Source organism: Capra hircus, chromosome 19 (genome assembly GCF_001704415.2).
Source record: "Capra hircus breed San Clemente chromosome 19, ASM170441v1, whole genome shotgun sequence".
NCBI lineage: Eukaryota > Metazoa > Chordata > Mammalia > Artiodactyla > Bovidae > Capra > Capra hircus.
The window spans coordinates 29,139,411-29,156,506 of record NC_030826.1 but is presented as its reverse complement, the minus strand read 5'-3'; the positions used below and the strand labels follow the sequence as shown (position 1 = coordinate 29,156,506).

Below are 17,096 nucleotides of genomic sequence, written 5' to 3'. Positions count from 1 at the left end.
AGGTTTCCTGCATTGCAGGCAGATTCTTTACTTGCTAGGATGGCTTTAGCAAAAAAGGACAATACAAGTGTAGGTGAGAATATAAAAAAACTGGAAGCCTCATCTTATTGGTGGAAATGTAAAATGGCACAGCCACTGTCGGAAAGAATTTGGCAATTTCTTAAGAAGTTAGCCATATATAATCTAGCAACTCAACTCCTAGTTATCTACCCAAGAGAAATGAAAACAAATGTCCACATGATGACTTGTATGGAATATTATCAACAACTCTTTGCATAACAGCCAAAACTAGAAACAATTCAAATATCCATCAATTTGAATGGATAAACAAAATGTGGCACTATATCATAGACTACCACTTAGCAACAAAAATGAATAAACTGTTGATATATGCAACAGCATGGAGGAACTCAAAAAGCATACTAAGGAAAAGAAGCCAGACGTGAAAGACTGCACAACAGAGGGTTCCACTTGTATGAAGTTTCTAGAAAAGGCAAAACTATAGAGACAAAAAGCATATCAGTTTTTGCCTAGGAGTTCTGATCTGGATGCTACTTGAACTGTTTTATTACATATACACACAAACACAAATACAGACACACGAGGTCCCTCATTCCTATTGGCTCTACTAAGAAGTAAACTGCATGTGTACACACACAAGAGAAAGAACCAGCAGCTAAAAGAGAATCCTCCCCCGCAAAGCCCAAATTTATACATCTGGAAATTAAAAAAATAGAAGAAAACAACACTTAAGATAAATTGAGAGCTGAAATGGAAACAGAAACTTTAAAATGACAATTGTACAAGGGTACTATAATACATATCAACCCCTGGGATTCAGCCAAAGTAGCAACCAAAGAAAATTTTATAACCATAAATAACATGCAAGATCACAAGAAAGAATGAAAATAAATGAAGTAAGCTTTCAGTTCAAGATACTAGATACACACAAACAAAATAAACCTAAAGAACTAAAAGAATGAAGAAGATTAAAAGCAGAAAATAATACAATAGAAGAAAACTTATGTGGTAAATCTAAATGAAAAAGAGCAAACACAAAGACAAAACTTTGGCAAATATGATTTAAAATAAAAAGAACAAAATCAAAATACGTTAAAAAAATAAAAAGGAATAGATGACTACACAAGAGTTTTTTTAAACCATAAAAAGATATGCACAAAAAAAATGTCCAAAAAATCTATAAAAACTCACATGGAATAGGCAATCTTCTAGGAAAATATAAATCTTCCAACTGGGGAAAAAAAGGTAGAAACTGTATCCTGTCTATGGTAGTGGTTACCAGAAACAGTGCACATGAAAAACTCTTAGAACAAAAGAAGTGAATTTTATTGTAAAGTTTAAATTTTTTCTTTAAATAGTAGCAAAAAAACCTCATATAACTGTCATGTAGAAAGAGTGAATTTTGCTATATATAAAGTATACTTCAATATCCCTAACCATTAAAAAAAGAAGATTCTAATTTTAAAAGAATGTTAATATAATTTTTTTAAAGAATAAGAGTGTAAATTTCATTGGTGGTATGAAAATTATCTATGATAGAATTTTTTAAGTAGATTGTAAAGCAAATATGTGCTATATATGTGTATATAAGATAATCAAATTTATATGTCTATAACTTATCTTACTTCTGCATAATGAGATTACAGACATTTTTTCTCTTTGCTTATCTGTATTTTTACTACAAAGAATACATATTATTTTCTAATAAATAATATTTTTTTCAATGTTGGATGGATGAGCACTGACTTAATGGTAGGGACTCAGTATAGAATCTTCTCTCACCTTGCCTTGCTGCCCAAGCCCAGACTCCAAGGGTGAGCCTTGGCAGGGACACAAGGTAGTGAAGATGGTGGGGGTTCCTATGGTAACAAAGAAGGAAAACGTGGTTAGAGCCCTAAAAGCAATGCTCGCTGAGGCTGTGATCATTGGGTTACCACAGGCATGTGTGAGAGTTTGCCAAATCAAATATAGCTCTTAGGAACTTACTTTGAGGCCCCACCAGGCACTGTCAAAGATTACCTTCCCAGCACACTAGAAAGCATTCTCTGCCAGCAGACTGGTCCCTGTCACATTATTTATAGGAGATTGGTCCACATACTCAAAATGATATGAATACTTCTAATTATATCCAAACATGACAAATGTCAGAACAAATTATTCTGAGGGTTCACGCTGCCAAATGTCTTGCCCTAACAAAGAGGAGCAAGCTGCAGGATCAGCACACCAGCTCCTATATAAGCACGATGAGCCCTCCTGCTACATCTCCACCAAGGACCCAGAGGTAAGTGAATGGGGGCCTTGGGACCTGCAGGGATCCAGCGGACAGAAACAGCTTACCCTGCAGCCCATCTCTGAGCATGAAATTGTTCCTCCCAGCTCTGACTTTTATTTTCATAAAGCCATGGCAGGTTTTAATTCTGTAACTATCTTACTGGAATTTATTTAATTCTGCAATTTAGACCAGGCAAGTTTTAATTCTGTAACTATCTGACTGGAATTTCAGACCTTCATTAAAAAGAAACTCGTTGCTTTACAGTTTTAGATGCTCCTGAACCTGCATCTTCATCTGGAATCCAGAGGTAAGACTCCACTTTATTCATTTATTGATGACAGAAGGGATGTAGCCTAACAAAGCTGGGGACAGCTCTTCACTGTACACCATTTCCTTATAGTTTGAAGTTATGTAAATATGTTGTCCTTCCAAATGTCTGCTTATAAATGCTAGGAAATCACTTCTTCCAAATGTCTTATTCTCAGAGACCACCCTCATCTGAGTTCCAGGATTAAAGGACCATTTGGGAAAGAATGAATTTTGACAGTGAGTTCTCAGTGGCACTTAACAACTGTCAGGGGCAATGGACTACTCCGTGCCAACCTCCTTCTACTGACAAGCGCTGAATACTTGAGTGTTTTACCAGTATTTTTTAAATACCTGTAAACATTCTTAATCTAAAATATGTGAACAGAAATGAACATCTTCTTAAAACCATAATATTTTAGTTACTTTTTCATGATTCACTGTAGTTTTTAGAAAGATTTGTTACTGTTTGTTTAAAAAAAAAATCACAAGAATTACACCCCAGAGTGCTATCTATCACACTTTAAAATAGAAGGAGAGATTCTGGTCCTTCCCCCAAGTAATTCACTGCCTGAGAGTAAAGAAAAGACCCAATCAAAGTAATGAGCCAATGCTGAGACACATATCTATCAACAGAGGACAATGGCTCATATGCATGTGATAAGCTCTTACATTTCTGTCTTGTCTTTTTCTGGATGAAGAGAAAAGAAGCCTGTGGAATTTATGCAGGATGAAACACCTTCATGCTGAAGCTCTCATTCCCCTGTGTTTAGATCTGTTAACTGACAGTTCAAATCCTTCATGCCAAAAGGAGAATGTTAAAAGAGATTTTGAAATTAAGGCAATGCTAAGTCTCTTGGTAACAAGCCAAATGATATATTAAAAAAAAAAAAAAAAAACCCTAGAGTGATAACGATTTCTTATGAGGTTAATGACCCACCAAGAGATGTTTAACATAAAGTGGATGTTAAAAAGAATTATTTGGCTTACAAGAGAAAAAAAAAAAAAAAAAGGCCCTCTAAAAGGCAAAAATGTTTTGGTTAGCTTGGAAGATATCAACTTTCATTTGCACAAGACTAACTTTCCCTCCTAACTCTATAATCGTTCCAGCAAATGGCAGATGCAAACATTATGCATCTGAGGATTAAAGAATGACAGTTGCTATAAAACAATCCATCAACAACAGTCTTAGCTATAGATATTATTAGAGTTTAGAGATTAAAACAGGCAAAGATTCCATTCTCACTCAGCTGTAGGTGCCCTAGCCCTGAGGATCAAGACATGCCATCTGGGAAGGAAATTTTCAAAGCCCTAAAAATGAAGCCTCAGGTTGCAGTCTCATTCCAAACCAGCCCTGTGCTAGTGTTATTAATACTTAATAGAACGCTGGTCAACACAGGTTGGAAGAACAATTACAGTCCAGGCTGGGGATGGAACCTCAATATTTCTGTCATTTCAAATCTTTTTCTCACACATACATAACTTCTGGCTTCTCTTTTCCCTCTCTCCCATTCTTTCCCCAAGGCAGAATTCTCTCTCAATAAATCACAACCATGAGTGCGAGTTCGGATGCTGAGATGGCTGTTTTCGGCGAAGCCGCTCCCTACCTTCGAAAATCAGAAAAGGAGCGCATTGAAGCCCAAAACAAGCCCTTTGATGCTAAAACATCAGTCTTTGTGGCAGAGCCCAAGGAATCCTATGTGAAGAGCATCATACAAAGCAAGGAAGGGGGGAAAGTAACTGTAAAGACAGAACGTGGAGCAGTAAGTAAAAACATAAGGAGAAAACCCTTCCTGTTTTATTTCTCCATCTCCTCACTTCAAGTTGAAGCCTTCCTTGCTCACAATTTCCAAGTCTATTGCCAATCCAGACACCCTTCCAGTCCATTAACAGACATCAGATTTGGAAGGTAAAAGAAATTCTCACTTCTCCCTTTCCCAACCACCAAAAGAACTTTAAGCCCCTAGTCAGCCTCCAGCATTTCCCTTCAATTGCTCACTTCCCAGTCTAAATCTCCGAACCTGGGAGAAATAAAAACTAGTTTCTATCAAAAGAATTATTATCTACTTAGGTAAATAATGTATTAATCTTCCCATTACTTCCTCCCAAATTGAAGTTTCTTATAATAAATGGCAAGGAGAAATAAAAAATTAAACCCATTGAAGTAAAATGATATAAACTGATAAACCTGGGACATGAAAATGTGGGAGGAAAAAGTATATTTTAAAGAGTAGGATGTATTCTAGCTCATCACAGGAAACAAATTTTTTTTTTACCATCAAACTCTAAGATGAATACATTTTTGTGCTTTTATTTAAAGGACACTGAATAATATAATGGAAAGTGCCCACAATCATAGTCTTATAACCAAAGCAGATACACATAAATCCTACCTCCAACCATTAATACAAACCTGACTCTCACTTTACTTGCCAGACTCTCACTGTCAGAGAAGACCAAGTCTTCCCCATGAACCCTCCCAAATATGACAAGATCGAGGACATGGCCATGATGACCCACCTGCACGAGCCCGGAGTGCTGTACAACCTCAAAGAGCGTTATGCAGCCTGGATGATCTACGTGAGTGCCCTTCAACCTCTCTTTATTTCATCTATCTCTCCAAGTAGAATCAGATCCCACATGTTGAGTGTTCTGATTTTCTCAGACCTACTCGGGCCTCTTCTGCGTCACCGTCAACCCCTACAAGTGGCTGCCAGTGTACAACCCCGAGGTGGTGGCGGCCTACAGGGGCAAGAAGCGCCAGGAGGCCCCGCCCCACATCTTCTCCATCTCTGACAACGCCTATCAGTTCATGCTGACTGGTGAGTGAGTGATGCACCTATTTACAGAAATGTGGAAACGGAATCTTGAATGAACAAGTAGACTTTGGGCTTTGATTACAATAATACATTGTAGCCACACAGGGCTTCACTGTTTTAAAGAAACTTTCAGTGCTGTAACATCACATAATCTTCCCCACAGCCACTCTACAGATGCGTAAAATGAAGCTAGTCACTGAGTTCACTGACCTGCCCAAGCTAACCCAGCTACAAACTGAAAGCCTAGTTGAAACAATCAGCAGACCTACATATATGTTTCTTTTCCATATTTTTTAATTTATGATTTGGAGAGGGAAAAAAGTTCAAATATATTTTTTAGTATATTCAAGGAAAATACCAGCCATAGCTGGGAAGCGTTGTGAATTCCTTTATCTTGAATAGATACAGCTAACACTGCCAGCGTTTGAGATAGAACATGAGTAAAGAAAGAACTGTGACTTCCCTCCCAAAGATTTTGAAGCATTTTCCTACTAGAATGGAAGAAAATAGAAATCCATCTTTTTTTGAAAACATTTTTTAAAAATTTATATCAAAGTCTGTTGCTCCTGTCTTATCAAAACATAAACAAACAGCTTTGATACAAATTACAAGCCCAAATATAGCATTAAAATCTTTTATCGGCATACACCAAATGTATTGCCTTTGGAAATATCCTGAATTCCTGAGTTTCCTGTTGGTCCATGAGATATTAGAAACTGGAGACGATTTTTTGTTCCATTTTGGTTTCTCTTTTGTTTGTTTTGTTGTGCTGTTTTTAAATTGTCTTTTCAAGGAGAAGAGAAAGGGATAAAATACAAATCTTGCATTACAAACTGGCCAGCAATTCTATAAGGATTTCATGCTAGTAAACTGTTCTTTGGTTGTCAACAGAACCTAGCTACCTTCCAGAAATTATCCAAATTCAGGCTCATTCCAGAGGTTTTAACACACAGCAGTTGCATTTATACTGGTATGTATACCACCACCTGTACCAAGGTCCCCACTTCCCCAGGTTTCGGGGCTGCTCCAAATTCAAGATTACTTATCTCCAAACATGATTTTGATATAAAACCATGCAAAACTGTAGCATCTGACCAGGTTAGAGACTAAAACACTATTTTCTTATCTATGTTCCCACTGGCTGCGACATGATCTTTCATGGTTTTTCTTCTGTTGGAAAAAGAAATCAATCTGAATATGTTTCAAAATCTGTCTCTACGTCCCTAAACAGAGCTTTAAAGTTCTTTGAAGTCTATATGCACATCTAAATAGCATCCATCTTGTATCTATTTCTCTGAATAGGTTTTTTTAGATTTGAGAATGCTCTAGAATCAGTACAGAATTAAAAATTTAACAAACCAGAAAATTGGTATAAATCCAACATATCAGTCATATAGAGTGACAGTTTTTGCATTACTTAGAAAATGTGTATAAAAGAGAGAAATAAAAGGAAATGAACAGCGACAGTTATTAATACAATTCCAGATCTCTTCCTTTTTTAGTATCACCAGCAGTCAAGTTAATATCAAGAACTGGGAGGAGGCCAGACAGCCGAAAAGTATATAAACCAGAAGTCAAGAAGACCAAAATATCTTAACAAGTGATGTAACTATCAGAAAAATCACTTATTCCTCCTTTATCTGTTAAATGAAACTTCAGATTTCTGATTCTTACTGAAATAGCTACAGATGAAAGTATGTGATGCCTGGAATTTTCTTTAAAATAACCGAGCTTGGGATGGGAATATAGATTATATAAAATTGGCCAGATAGCAACTACTGAAATGCTGTACACACAGGTACCTAGGAGCTTTTAACAGTATTGTCTCTACCTTTGTATAGGTTTGAAATTGCCCATACATTTTTAAATTAATAAAATACCAGAAGAAACAGATGATTCTTTGCCTCTCATTTTCACAAATTTTACTCCAAGAGGCAAGTACTGTCTGGGAGCTACACACAAAGCCAAAATCACAGGCAATATCTTCAAATTGTTAAAAAGAATAAACTGTATTTAATCTGAACAGAGTCAATAATCTTCATAGGGAATGTGCACTATTTTAAAAAATGATGGTCTTGATTTCTCTTTCACAGATCGTGAGAACCAGTCCATCCTGATCACGTATGTGATTTTTCCTTCTTCTCTGATTGGTGGTGATTGTCTTAGATGTTGACAATGTGAGCTGTAGTTCTGATCTCTTCTCTGGTTTTTATTTGACAGCGGAGAATCTGGGGCAGGAAAGACTGTGAACACGAAGCGTGTCATCCAGTACTTTGCAACAATTGCAGTCACTGGGGAGAAGAAGAAGGAGGAACCTGGCAAAATGCAGGTGGGCCTGATGGGCATGTGAGAATCATGATGGGCAGGGCACTCAGGAAGCCACGGACTTCCTTGTGTTTCTGCTCTTGTGTTTCTCTGCAGGGGACTCTGGAGGATCAGATCATCAGTGCCAATCCCCTGCTGGAGGCCTTTGGCAACGCCAAGACCGTGAGGAATGACAATTCCTCTCGCTTTGTGAGTTTCTGGGTCACAGAAGGGTTTTCTCGGGTCTTAAATGCCCACAAAGGCATCTCTCAGTCGTTATTTCAATCTCTTCTTACTCATGTGCTGTTTTGTACATAACATCGTCTTTTTCACTTGCAAGGGTAAATTCATCAGGATCCACTTCGGGACCACAGGGAAACTGGCTTCTGCTGATATTGAAACATGTGAGTAACACAACCATTGAAACTCAAACAGATAAACCAGGAATGTCATTTGTAGGAATACTGTCAACACGTGGTGAGCACTGAGCCTGCTGCCAGTGCCGCTCACAACCTAAGGCCATAATTCTCCACGATGTCTGTGTGCTCTGCTTACCTCAGTGTCAGACTGATGGCTCTGCAGCACATTTTGGAATTCCAGTCTCCGAAGCAACTATGGCATTTTTTCCAGGACCAACAGTAGGACTATTCACGGGTTCCTATATGTTATCTACAGGTTTACAATATATTTCTGTGATTTGCTCTTTTTTTTTTTGCAGAAGGATTCACATTTACTGGTTCAAATAGAGTATCTAACATTTGCTAAACACGCATTTCCCACTAACTGGTCACATTTCCACAGGTAGTCAAATTCTCAGAAAAGGGCCCATCCCTTGGCAGATGGCAGGGTGAGAGGTAGCAGAGGGCCAGGGTAGCAGAGCCTGCCAACCATCATTTGGTCGTGCAGGACTGATGGAGCCAGGTTGGCAGGCATTCTGTGATTTGCTCTTGATCTGAGCTTTGGCAGATGTTTCCAAGGTAATCACTCACCAAAGAATCTAAGGTGAGCTGAGGAAGGAGGGGATATTAAAGATCAATTAAAAGACAAAGGTCACAAGTCATCCATATGAAAAGCTGATTTGTTACTAGAGCATGCATCCTTCACTCTTTGCTTTTAAATGGTGAGAACCCTGGGTAATTGCCATATGTATTTGGAATTCTTACATACAGTACCAACAGGATCAATCATCAAGTTGAAATCTCAATGAAGCCTATTGTAATATCCCCAATTTTAGCCAAAGACATTGTGGTTCATTTACTATCTCAGGAGAATTGATATTTTTTCTAATTCAATGTCTATTTCCCCCTCTTTCCAGATCTTCTAGAAAAGTCTAGAGTTACTTTCCAGTTGAAGGCAGAAAGAAGCTACCATATTTTTTATCAGATCACTTCCAATAAGAAGCCAGATCTGATTGGTAAGAACAAACCTAAATTCACAGACAAAAGTTAATATTTTTGTTAACTACTTTTAATGTGAAACATACACCCTGAACTCTGTGCACCCAGAAATGCTCCTGATCACCACCAACCCATATGATTACGCCTTTGTCAGTCAAGGGGAGATCACAGTCCCTAGCATTGATGACCAAGAAGAGCTGATGGCCACTGATGTAAGACAAACACTCACTTTTTAAAAAATCTATTATGCATGGGAATGATAATAGCAACCATACTGTAAGTGTGGTTACCTTAGAATATAGCGTAAATTCACCAAAATACGTTAATATCTTCTGCCCTAACCTTTGTCCTGCCATTTCTCCTGACAGAGTGCCATAGACATCCTGGGCTTTACTCCTGAGGAGAAAGTGTCCATCTACAAGCTCACAGGGGCAGTAATGCATTATGGGAACATGAAATTCAAGCAAAAGCAGCGTGAGGAGCAAGCAGAGCCAGACGGCACTGAAGGTACCAAATGAACCCCCAACTGGGTTTAAGGCAGAAAATACACCAAGAAACAATAAAAAGTTCTTCTAAACTCACATCTTCTTTGCAACCAAATTTCTGAAGGGCACGCACACCATGCACATACTGCACTCTGTCCTCGCCCTCTTTCCCTTTTAGCATCTCTACATCTCTGTCATTTCTACACACACCAAAAAGAGAAAACGAACCTTAATAGCCACTTATAAGTATGCATTTAAAAAGCACAACCTGGGGCCAGATCAGAGAGAGGATAAGACAGAACCATATGCTTACTTTGCCTTAGAAATGACAAGAAGGTATACAGGATAACTTGGCGTTTCAGTGTGTTTCAGCGCCAACTGGGTAAACCTGGCAGGGAGATACAATGTCTGCCCAAACACAGAGCTGGGGGTGGAGGATATCCCTAGACATCAGTGCACGAGTGTGTGTGTGTGTGTGTGTGTGTGTGTGTGTGTGTTGTCTACATGTAAACCTACAGACAATCTAGGCATCAAGTAAGATAAACAGAAACTGAGATAGAAAAGTCTTATACTGTATGGAAGGAATATCGAAACAGAAACCACCATGGAAGCTACAGTTATCTGCTCCTTTGAAGTCTTTCCTGATCATCCCAGTTTGACATTCTGTCTCCCTCATTTACATCAGAGTCATTGGCAACATTTCAGAAGGGGACGAGGTAGGAATCATCCATTGAGACTTAGTTCCCACATTTTCAGATAAAGAAACTGGTCATTGATGGTAAGTTGGGAAGAGCAAAATTGAGATAAGGTGTATTCATGTCACCTTTCAACCATACCTAAGAGCAGGGACTTTGGCTTTTGTCTTACATAAAGTATTTCCATAAACATTGGACTTACATTTGATTTTGCTAAATGACTCAAAAGCTGCTTGCGACAAATCACCAAAGGCCAGTGTAACTGACTGATCATTTATTAGCAAGTACATGCTCTAATGTACAGGAAGACTTGCCTGACCTTCTATAGAATTATTTAAAGTTTTTCATTTAAATAATAATGAAAATGGATTGGAGGAAAATGGAAAGACTATCTTAAAGAAACATCTGCCATTAAACAACATTTCTTGAATTGTGTCTCTGCAGTGGCTGACAAGGCTGCTTATCTCCAAAGTCTTAACTCTGCTGACCTGCTCAAAGCTCTCTGCTACCCCAGGGTCAAGGTTGGCAATGAGTATGTCACCAAAGGCCAGACGGTACAGCAGGTAAGTGCACAACCTGAATGAGTCACACACTTCCCAGGCCTTTAATAGTGCCAACAAACATTACTTTGTCCATGAAGGTGTACAATGCAGTGGGCGCTCTGGCCAAAGCCGTCTACGAGAAGATGTTCCTGTGGATGGTCACCCGCATCAACCAGCAGCTGGACACCAAGCAGCCCAGGCAGTACTTCATCGGGGTCTTGGACATCGCTGGCTTTGAGATCTTTGATGTGAGTTGTCTTCAGATTAATAAAAAGTGGGAGAAAGACAATCTGGGTTTTGATATATTAGGTATTCCCCAGTGGCTCAGTGATAAAGAATTCGCCTGAAATGCAGGAGATGTGGGTTCAATCCATGGGTCCGGAAGATCCCCTGGAGGAGGGCATGGCAACCCACTCCAGTATTCTTGCTTGGAAAATCCCATGCACAGAGGAGCCTGGCGGGTTATGGTCCATGAGGTCACAAAGAGTTGGACATGAGTGAAGTGACTAAGCAGCAGCAGCATGCTGGGTATTATTCATTTACGTTTGTAGTGTCTACATTGCTTTCTCCAACATAGTACCTAGGACAAAATATCTAGGAAGTAACAGGATAATAGCAGGAGTAATAATAATGGCCAAACTCTATCGAGAAGTCTATATTTCTGGCACTCTACTAAGTACTTCAAATTGTTACCTCATTTAATCTTCACAATAACCCAAGAAGGAGTAACTAACATACTTCTAATTAAATGTGGAAGAACAGATGCAAAAATATCAGCACACTTGCTAAAGATCCTCCAGCCACATAAGGCAAAGCCAAGATAGGAACCTGGATCTGTAGTGTTTGGTCCATACACAAGGCTCCTTCCATCCCATTGAGGAAAGAGGAGCTAAAAGGAGAAGCCCAGTGACAGCTCATAGTCTTTCCTCTTCCAGGTTCATCTGACACGCACCATTTCCCCTCTGGGTCATTAGCTTCATCATCTATAAAAATGAAAGTGTCTATAAAGTAACAAAGATTACTTATAAAGACTTCATCAGATCTTCAATGCTAGACCACACGAGGTCCCTACTTTCACAGATGTGACAATGAGAATTTACCAAATGTTTGATATGAAGACAAATTAACCTATTAATTTCACTTTGTACATCAATTAAAGGTCTTAAGAAAAGCTTTCCTTAATAAAGTGACAGCCAAAAGTGAAAATGTGAACTTCACCTTGAATTAGAGAGTGGGGGTGGTAAAAAGGTGAGGCTTTGCAATAAATTACTTTCACCCTTAAATCTGAACCCACTACTCACTGGTTTGTACTTGTGTTGTACTTTTAATACACATTATTGCCCAGGCAATCTTAGAAGGGGAAGGAGGTCGATTCTACCAGAACTCTTGCTGTGTGGCTGACAGCTTTAAACAATGCCCAGAAATCACAAAAAGAGTTCATGTCAAAAATGATCCTTTCTTTCCTGGGATTTCTGAAGAAACAATAATTAGTTCATAATTTTATTTCATTACTGAATTTCACATATTTTCAATAAAAGATTTTTCAGTAACGAATTCTACTGCTTTAAAAATCCCTTTAACATTGGAAATTTGCTTTTGTGCAGTTCAACAGCCTGGAGCAGCTGTGCATCAACTTCACCAATGAGAAACTGCAACAGTTTTTCAACCACCACATGTTCGTGCTGGAGCAGGAGGAGTACAAGAAGGAAGGCATCGAGTGGGAGTTCATCGACTTTGGGATGGACCTGGCCGCCTGCATCGAGCTCATCGAGAAGGTCTGTTTGACTTCTAAAGGAAATCTGAACTGTAAGGATAACTTTCCCAAGTGTCTTAAGCAACTTCAGAAAGTATTACAGTAATCTTAAATAGACTGATATCAGAACAAGTTAGAGACTTACTTTAGAAATTATTTCCTCTTTTCAGCTTTTATAGAAGGACCAGAGAGTTTAGTTTCATTTTGTCCTGAGCAGTTTTGTTCTAACACTGACTCAAATCCAATTTGAAAGCAGCACCTCTACTGAGATGGTCTACTTCACCAGAGAAACTGCCTCATTTGTTTTAAATCTCCATATGATCCGAGACGTCAGCAATAGAAGTAACTATTTTCTAAGTCAAAATTAATGCCGAGGTAACACAGCTAGAGCTTATATGAAAGCTAATCTGTTTGGAAGTCAAGAAGTCAAATTGCTTATGCTTGTTCATAATCTATCTTTAAGGAGATTAAGTGCACAAAATGTCCTATATAAAGTTTGGGTTATTTATACTATCGCCTATAAAGTAAACATTCTAAGTCACTAAGTCCTTTTCATAGAAAAATAAAACTTTGACCATACATTAATTCACCAAGTAGGTGAGTTAATGTGATAAGTGTGATGAATACAGACATTTTAATGTCGCCTCCACATGCTGTGCTGACATCTAGAGTTTGTATCTAGCTATTCTTTTACTTAAAAATAATGCTGTGGATCGAATGTGAGAAGGAATGGTGGAAAGTCATTCTGGTGATAACAAAAGGACTTGAGCTTGATCCTGGTTTACTTTATAAGTATATTTAATTAGGAGTGCTCATAATTCAATCAAATGACAGCCACTATACCTTTTGAGACGAGACAGACTGACACCAACGTCTGCTTTTCTGAATTCAGCCACTGGGCATCTTCTCCATCCTGGAAGAGGAGTGCATGTTCCCCAAGGCCACGGACACCTCCTTCAAGAACAAGCTGTATGACCAGCACCTGGGCAAGTCTGCCAACTTCCAGAAGCCCAAGGTGGTCAAGGGCAGAGCCGAGGCCCACTTCTCCCTGATCCACTACGCGGGCACCGTGGACTACAACATTGCCGGCTGGCTGGACAAAAACAAGGACCCCCTGAACGACACAGTGGTTGGGCTGTACCAGAAGTCCTCCATGAAGACTCTGGCCAGTCTCTTTTCCACATATGCTAGTGCTGAAGCTGGTACTTTCTGTAACCCCTGATTTAAATTAACCTATCCCCACAGAAAGTTTACATACCATTCTAGCCTCTGGGATACGTTCATTAATGGGTTTTCTTTTTAATCTTAGACAGCAGCGCAAAGAAAGGTGCTAAGAAGAAGGGCTCTTCTTTCCAGACTGTGTCAGCCCTTTTCAGGGTAAAGTACAAATTTAATTCAAAAATCTATGCGGTCTCTATGACTTATCATAATTATAGAATTTAGAATAAATTAGGAGGGAATGGAATGTTAATAGGAATTACTTCAAATATTTCCTCTTGTTCAGGGTACAGCAAAAGCAATACTTCTGTAGGGCCGAATGTTTTACCCACTACTCCTTATTATGCTCATCTCATGTATTCAGGAATTCCAAAATGCCTTTAGAAGTTTTCTGGTTCTATAATAAGGCTGATTTTTGAGGAAGCACAGCTGAACTTCAAAGATCTCCCTGCGGAAAGCCGTATCTTTATTCCACTAATATTGCCCTTTGAGAACGTTCCTGAGTCCCTCTTTGAGAATAAGCCTGAGACACATCCTTTAGGACATCTTTCCACCAAAATGCATCTTTGTCTTTGAGGTAGATTTAATTTTTTGTGATAGCTGAAAATTACCTAAAGCCAAACCTAGTGATTTAAATGGATGATTAAGATAGAAAAATACCTGTAAAGAATTAAATAACAGTAATAATAACATTACTACAAATAATGTGATTCTCTTGGATGGCTTAAAAACTGGCTCTTCTAAAAGGGGACATATGGAGCATCTGATCTAATGGTTGCTTTGTCAGGATTTCTATGAAGTTCTACAGCTAAGTCTCATTCCTTCTAAAACTAAAATGCAGATACAACATATAACCTAAACAAGAAAATGGCCCTGTTCTTTTCTCACTACCAATTTGCACTATCTCCCCAAACAAACTCTTACACATATTTTCAGGATTAGAAACTCACATTACTTATTTTATATGCTAGTAGTTAACTGAGATATAAAAAAATAAAGCAACTCTGCCTTCTCAAAGAATATACCTAAGAAATATTGAAAAATATCTGTATGCTAGTTTTCTACAGTTGCGTAAATCACCACTGTCTATCATAATCAGTTATTCTGTTTCTGGAATAACTGCCCCATATGCTTCAGACTGTGGCTCATCCTCAGGTATCTGAGATCCACCTATAGAAGGTCATATAGTCTCATGATTTTAGACTCTTCAGAAAACCCAAAAGGTTACAGGTCCCAGGGAATAATATACTCGAGAAAGGAATGTCAAGCACTGGGACAGTGACTAGCATAGGTCACCACTGTAAACTAGCACTGTGAGAATTATTAGCACTGAGAGAGGCCAAAGAGACCTTCGAGGTAATCGCAACCATTTTCAGATGAGACCCAGAGAGACAAAAGGGATTTTAAGCACCTCGTTAGTGACACAGCAAGACGGTAGTCTTTTATTTTCTGATTCTTCCTCAAGAACACTTCATGTGCCTCAATGCTACTTGAATTGGCAGTTTGTTTACAGGACAGATCCTAGGTGTCATAAATGAATACCACAGAGAGCTATATTTCTACCTAGCACTCTGGCCTTTCAGTTATTTGGCAGGCTACAACTCTTGAGACCCTTAAAACACAGAGCAACTGAAGCCTCATAGACTTAATAGTTAAGAGAGTGCCTAGGTTCATTTCATATAATTGCCCAAAAAAGCAACCTGAAGTAGAACTTTCTCATCAAGTCCCTTCTCCCTGGTTTCCTAGGAAAATTTAAATAAATTGATGACCAATCTGAGGAGCACACACCCCCACTTCGTACGGTGTATCATTCCCAATGAAACCAAAACTCCTGGTAAGATCTAAGAGCACAAAATAATCAAACAGGTGCAAGCGTGACAGCTGAACTGCCCAGCAGTATACACGTTGATCTCTTTCTAGGGGCCATGGAGCATGAGCTGGTCCTGCACCAGCTGAGGTGTAACGGGGTGCTGGAGGGCATTCGCATCTGCAGGAAGGGCTTCCCCAGCAGAATCCTCTATGGGGACTTTAAACAAAGGCCAGTCACTCTTTGTTGTATTTCACTAAATGCTGTGCTTGTTTAATCATTTTTACTGTTGTCCTCTGTTTATTGTGTTCTATGTACCCTGTTTAGTGGGTATTACGAAGTAAGTCAAATAATATAGTCTTGTGGTGGTAGAACAGATTACAGGCTAGAGGAGGTGGCATTTCTTACAGATAGGAAGGAAGCATGCATTAGCTCATGGAAAAATCATATTGGATTCACCAATATGGACAGTTGGATTTTCTATTTTGCTTTCTCTCTTTTTACTGATGTTTCTTTTTGGTGTCATTTGATTTTCATATATGTTCACACCATCCTAATCATTCATTCTTTCTTCACTGAAACAGATACAAAGTTTTAAATGCAAGTGCTATTCCAGATGGACAGTTCATTGACAGCAAGAAGGCTTCTGAGAAACTTCTTGCCTCCATTGATATTGATCACACCCAGTACAAGTTTGGACACACAAAGGTACAGCCACTATTTACTTACAGCTGATCCAAGCACCATCTGCCGTGTCTGTCTCTCCTGTAGTCTGGGGATGATGTGTGACTTTCTCTCTTTCCAGGTTTTCTTCAAAGCTGGCCTGCTGGGTCTTCTGGAAGAAATGAGAGATGAAAAGTTGGCCCAGATTATAACAAGAACTCAAGCTGTCTGTAGGGGATTCCTAATGAGGGTAGAATATCAGAAAATGCTGCAAAGGAGGTAACGACTATGCGGAGTATCAGGACTGTAAGGTCCCTCAGGGACTTTATTACATCAGTCTTGCTCATTCATTAACTCTTCCATTTTCCAGTTCATATGCACTTCTCACCCAGTTCAGAACCCACTCCCACAACACATCAGACTTTGCCCAAGCCCTCACATTTGGACTCCCATCAAAACTCTCTCTCTCACTGTCTCCCTTCTATTCCTCTCACACACAGCTGCAGGAATCACGTGCAGTAAGCCCTGTTCTCATCACGCCATACCTCAGTTGCAGTTCCCCACGGTCTCCCCTGTCAAATCCTAGTTGCCTCTGTGTCTGTCAAGGCCCTCTCTATTCCCCACCTCATCTATCATCTCCAACTGCCTTGTCTTTTCCAGCCAGCGTAAACAGTTTGCTTGTCTCTTATATTCTCATGTTTGCACAAGCCCTCTCCTCTTGGCCTAATGTATTCATTCACCAGCTCACAACTTCCATTTCCTCTTCCCCTAATGAACCTCATCCAACCCCACTGACCTAGTGCTACTGCATTCC

At 39.2% G+C, this 17,096-nt stretch overlaps 1 protein-coding gene across 2 annotated transcripts in view; it reads left to right on the top strand.

The window, feature by feature from the left end:
• The window catches only part of MYH8 (myosin heavy chain 8), a 28,657-nt gene continuing 14,118 nt past the window's right edge, over positions 2,558-17,096 (top strand). The window contains exons 1-20 of one of the 2 annotated variants that reach the window (XM_013972192.2): positions 2,558-2,600; positions 4,128-4,362; positions 5,036-5,179; positions 5,265-5,421; positions 7,512-7,539; positions 7,639-7,747; positions 7,840-7,932; positions 8,063-8,126; positions 9,038-9,136; positions 9,228-9,331; positions 9,488-9,626; positions 10,744-10,862; positions 10,940-11,089; positions 12,446-12,616; positions 13,487-13,796; positions 13,904-13,971; positions 15,559-15,646; positions 15,733-15,850; positions 16,204-16,327; positions 16,425-16,561. In XM_013972192.2, the coding sequence (XP_013827646.2) occupies positions 4,153-4,362; positions 5,036-5,179; positions 5,265-5,421; positions 7,512-7,539; positions 7,639-7,747; positions 7,840-7,932; positions 8,063-8,126; positions 9,038-9,136; positions 9,228-9,331; positions 9,488-9,626; positions 10,744-10,862; positions 10,940-11,089; positions 12,446-12,616; positions 13,487-13,796; positions 13,904-13,971; positions 15,559-15,646; positions 15,733-15,850; positions 16,204-16,327; positions 16,425-16,561 (2,432 nt within the window). In that variant the 5' untranslated portion in view covers positions 2,558-2,600; positions 4,128-4,152. Of the gene's footprint in view, positions 2,601-4,123; positions 4,363-5,035; positions 5,180-5,264; positions 5,422-7,511; positions 7,540-7,638; positions 7,748-7,839; positions 7,933-8,062; positions 8,127-9,037; positions 9,137-9,227; positions 9,332-9,487; positions 9,627-10,743; positions 10,863-10,939; positions 11,090-12,445; positions 12,617-13,486; positions 13,797-13,903; positions 13,972-15,558; positions 15,647-15,732; positions 15,851-16,203; positions 16,328-16,424; positions 16,562-17,096 lie in introns of both variants that reach the window. The other variant, XM_013972193.2, reaches the window with a different exon arrangement.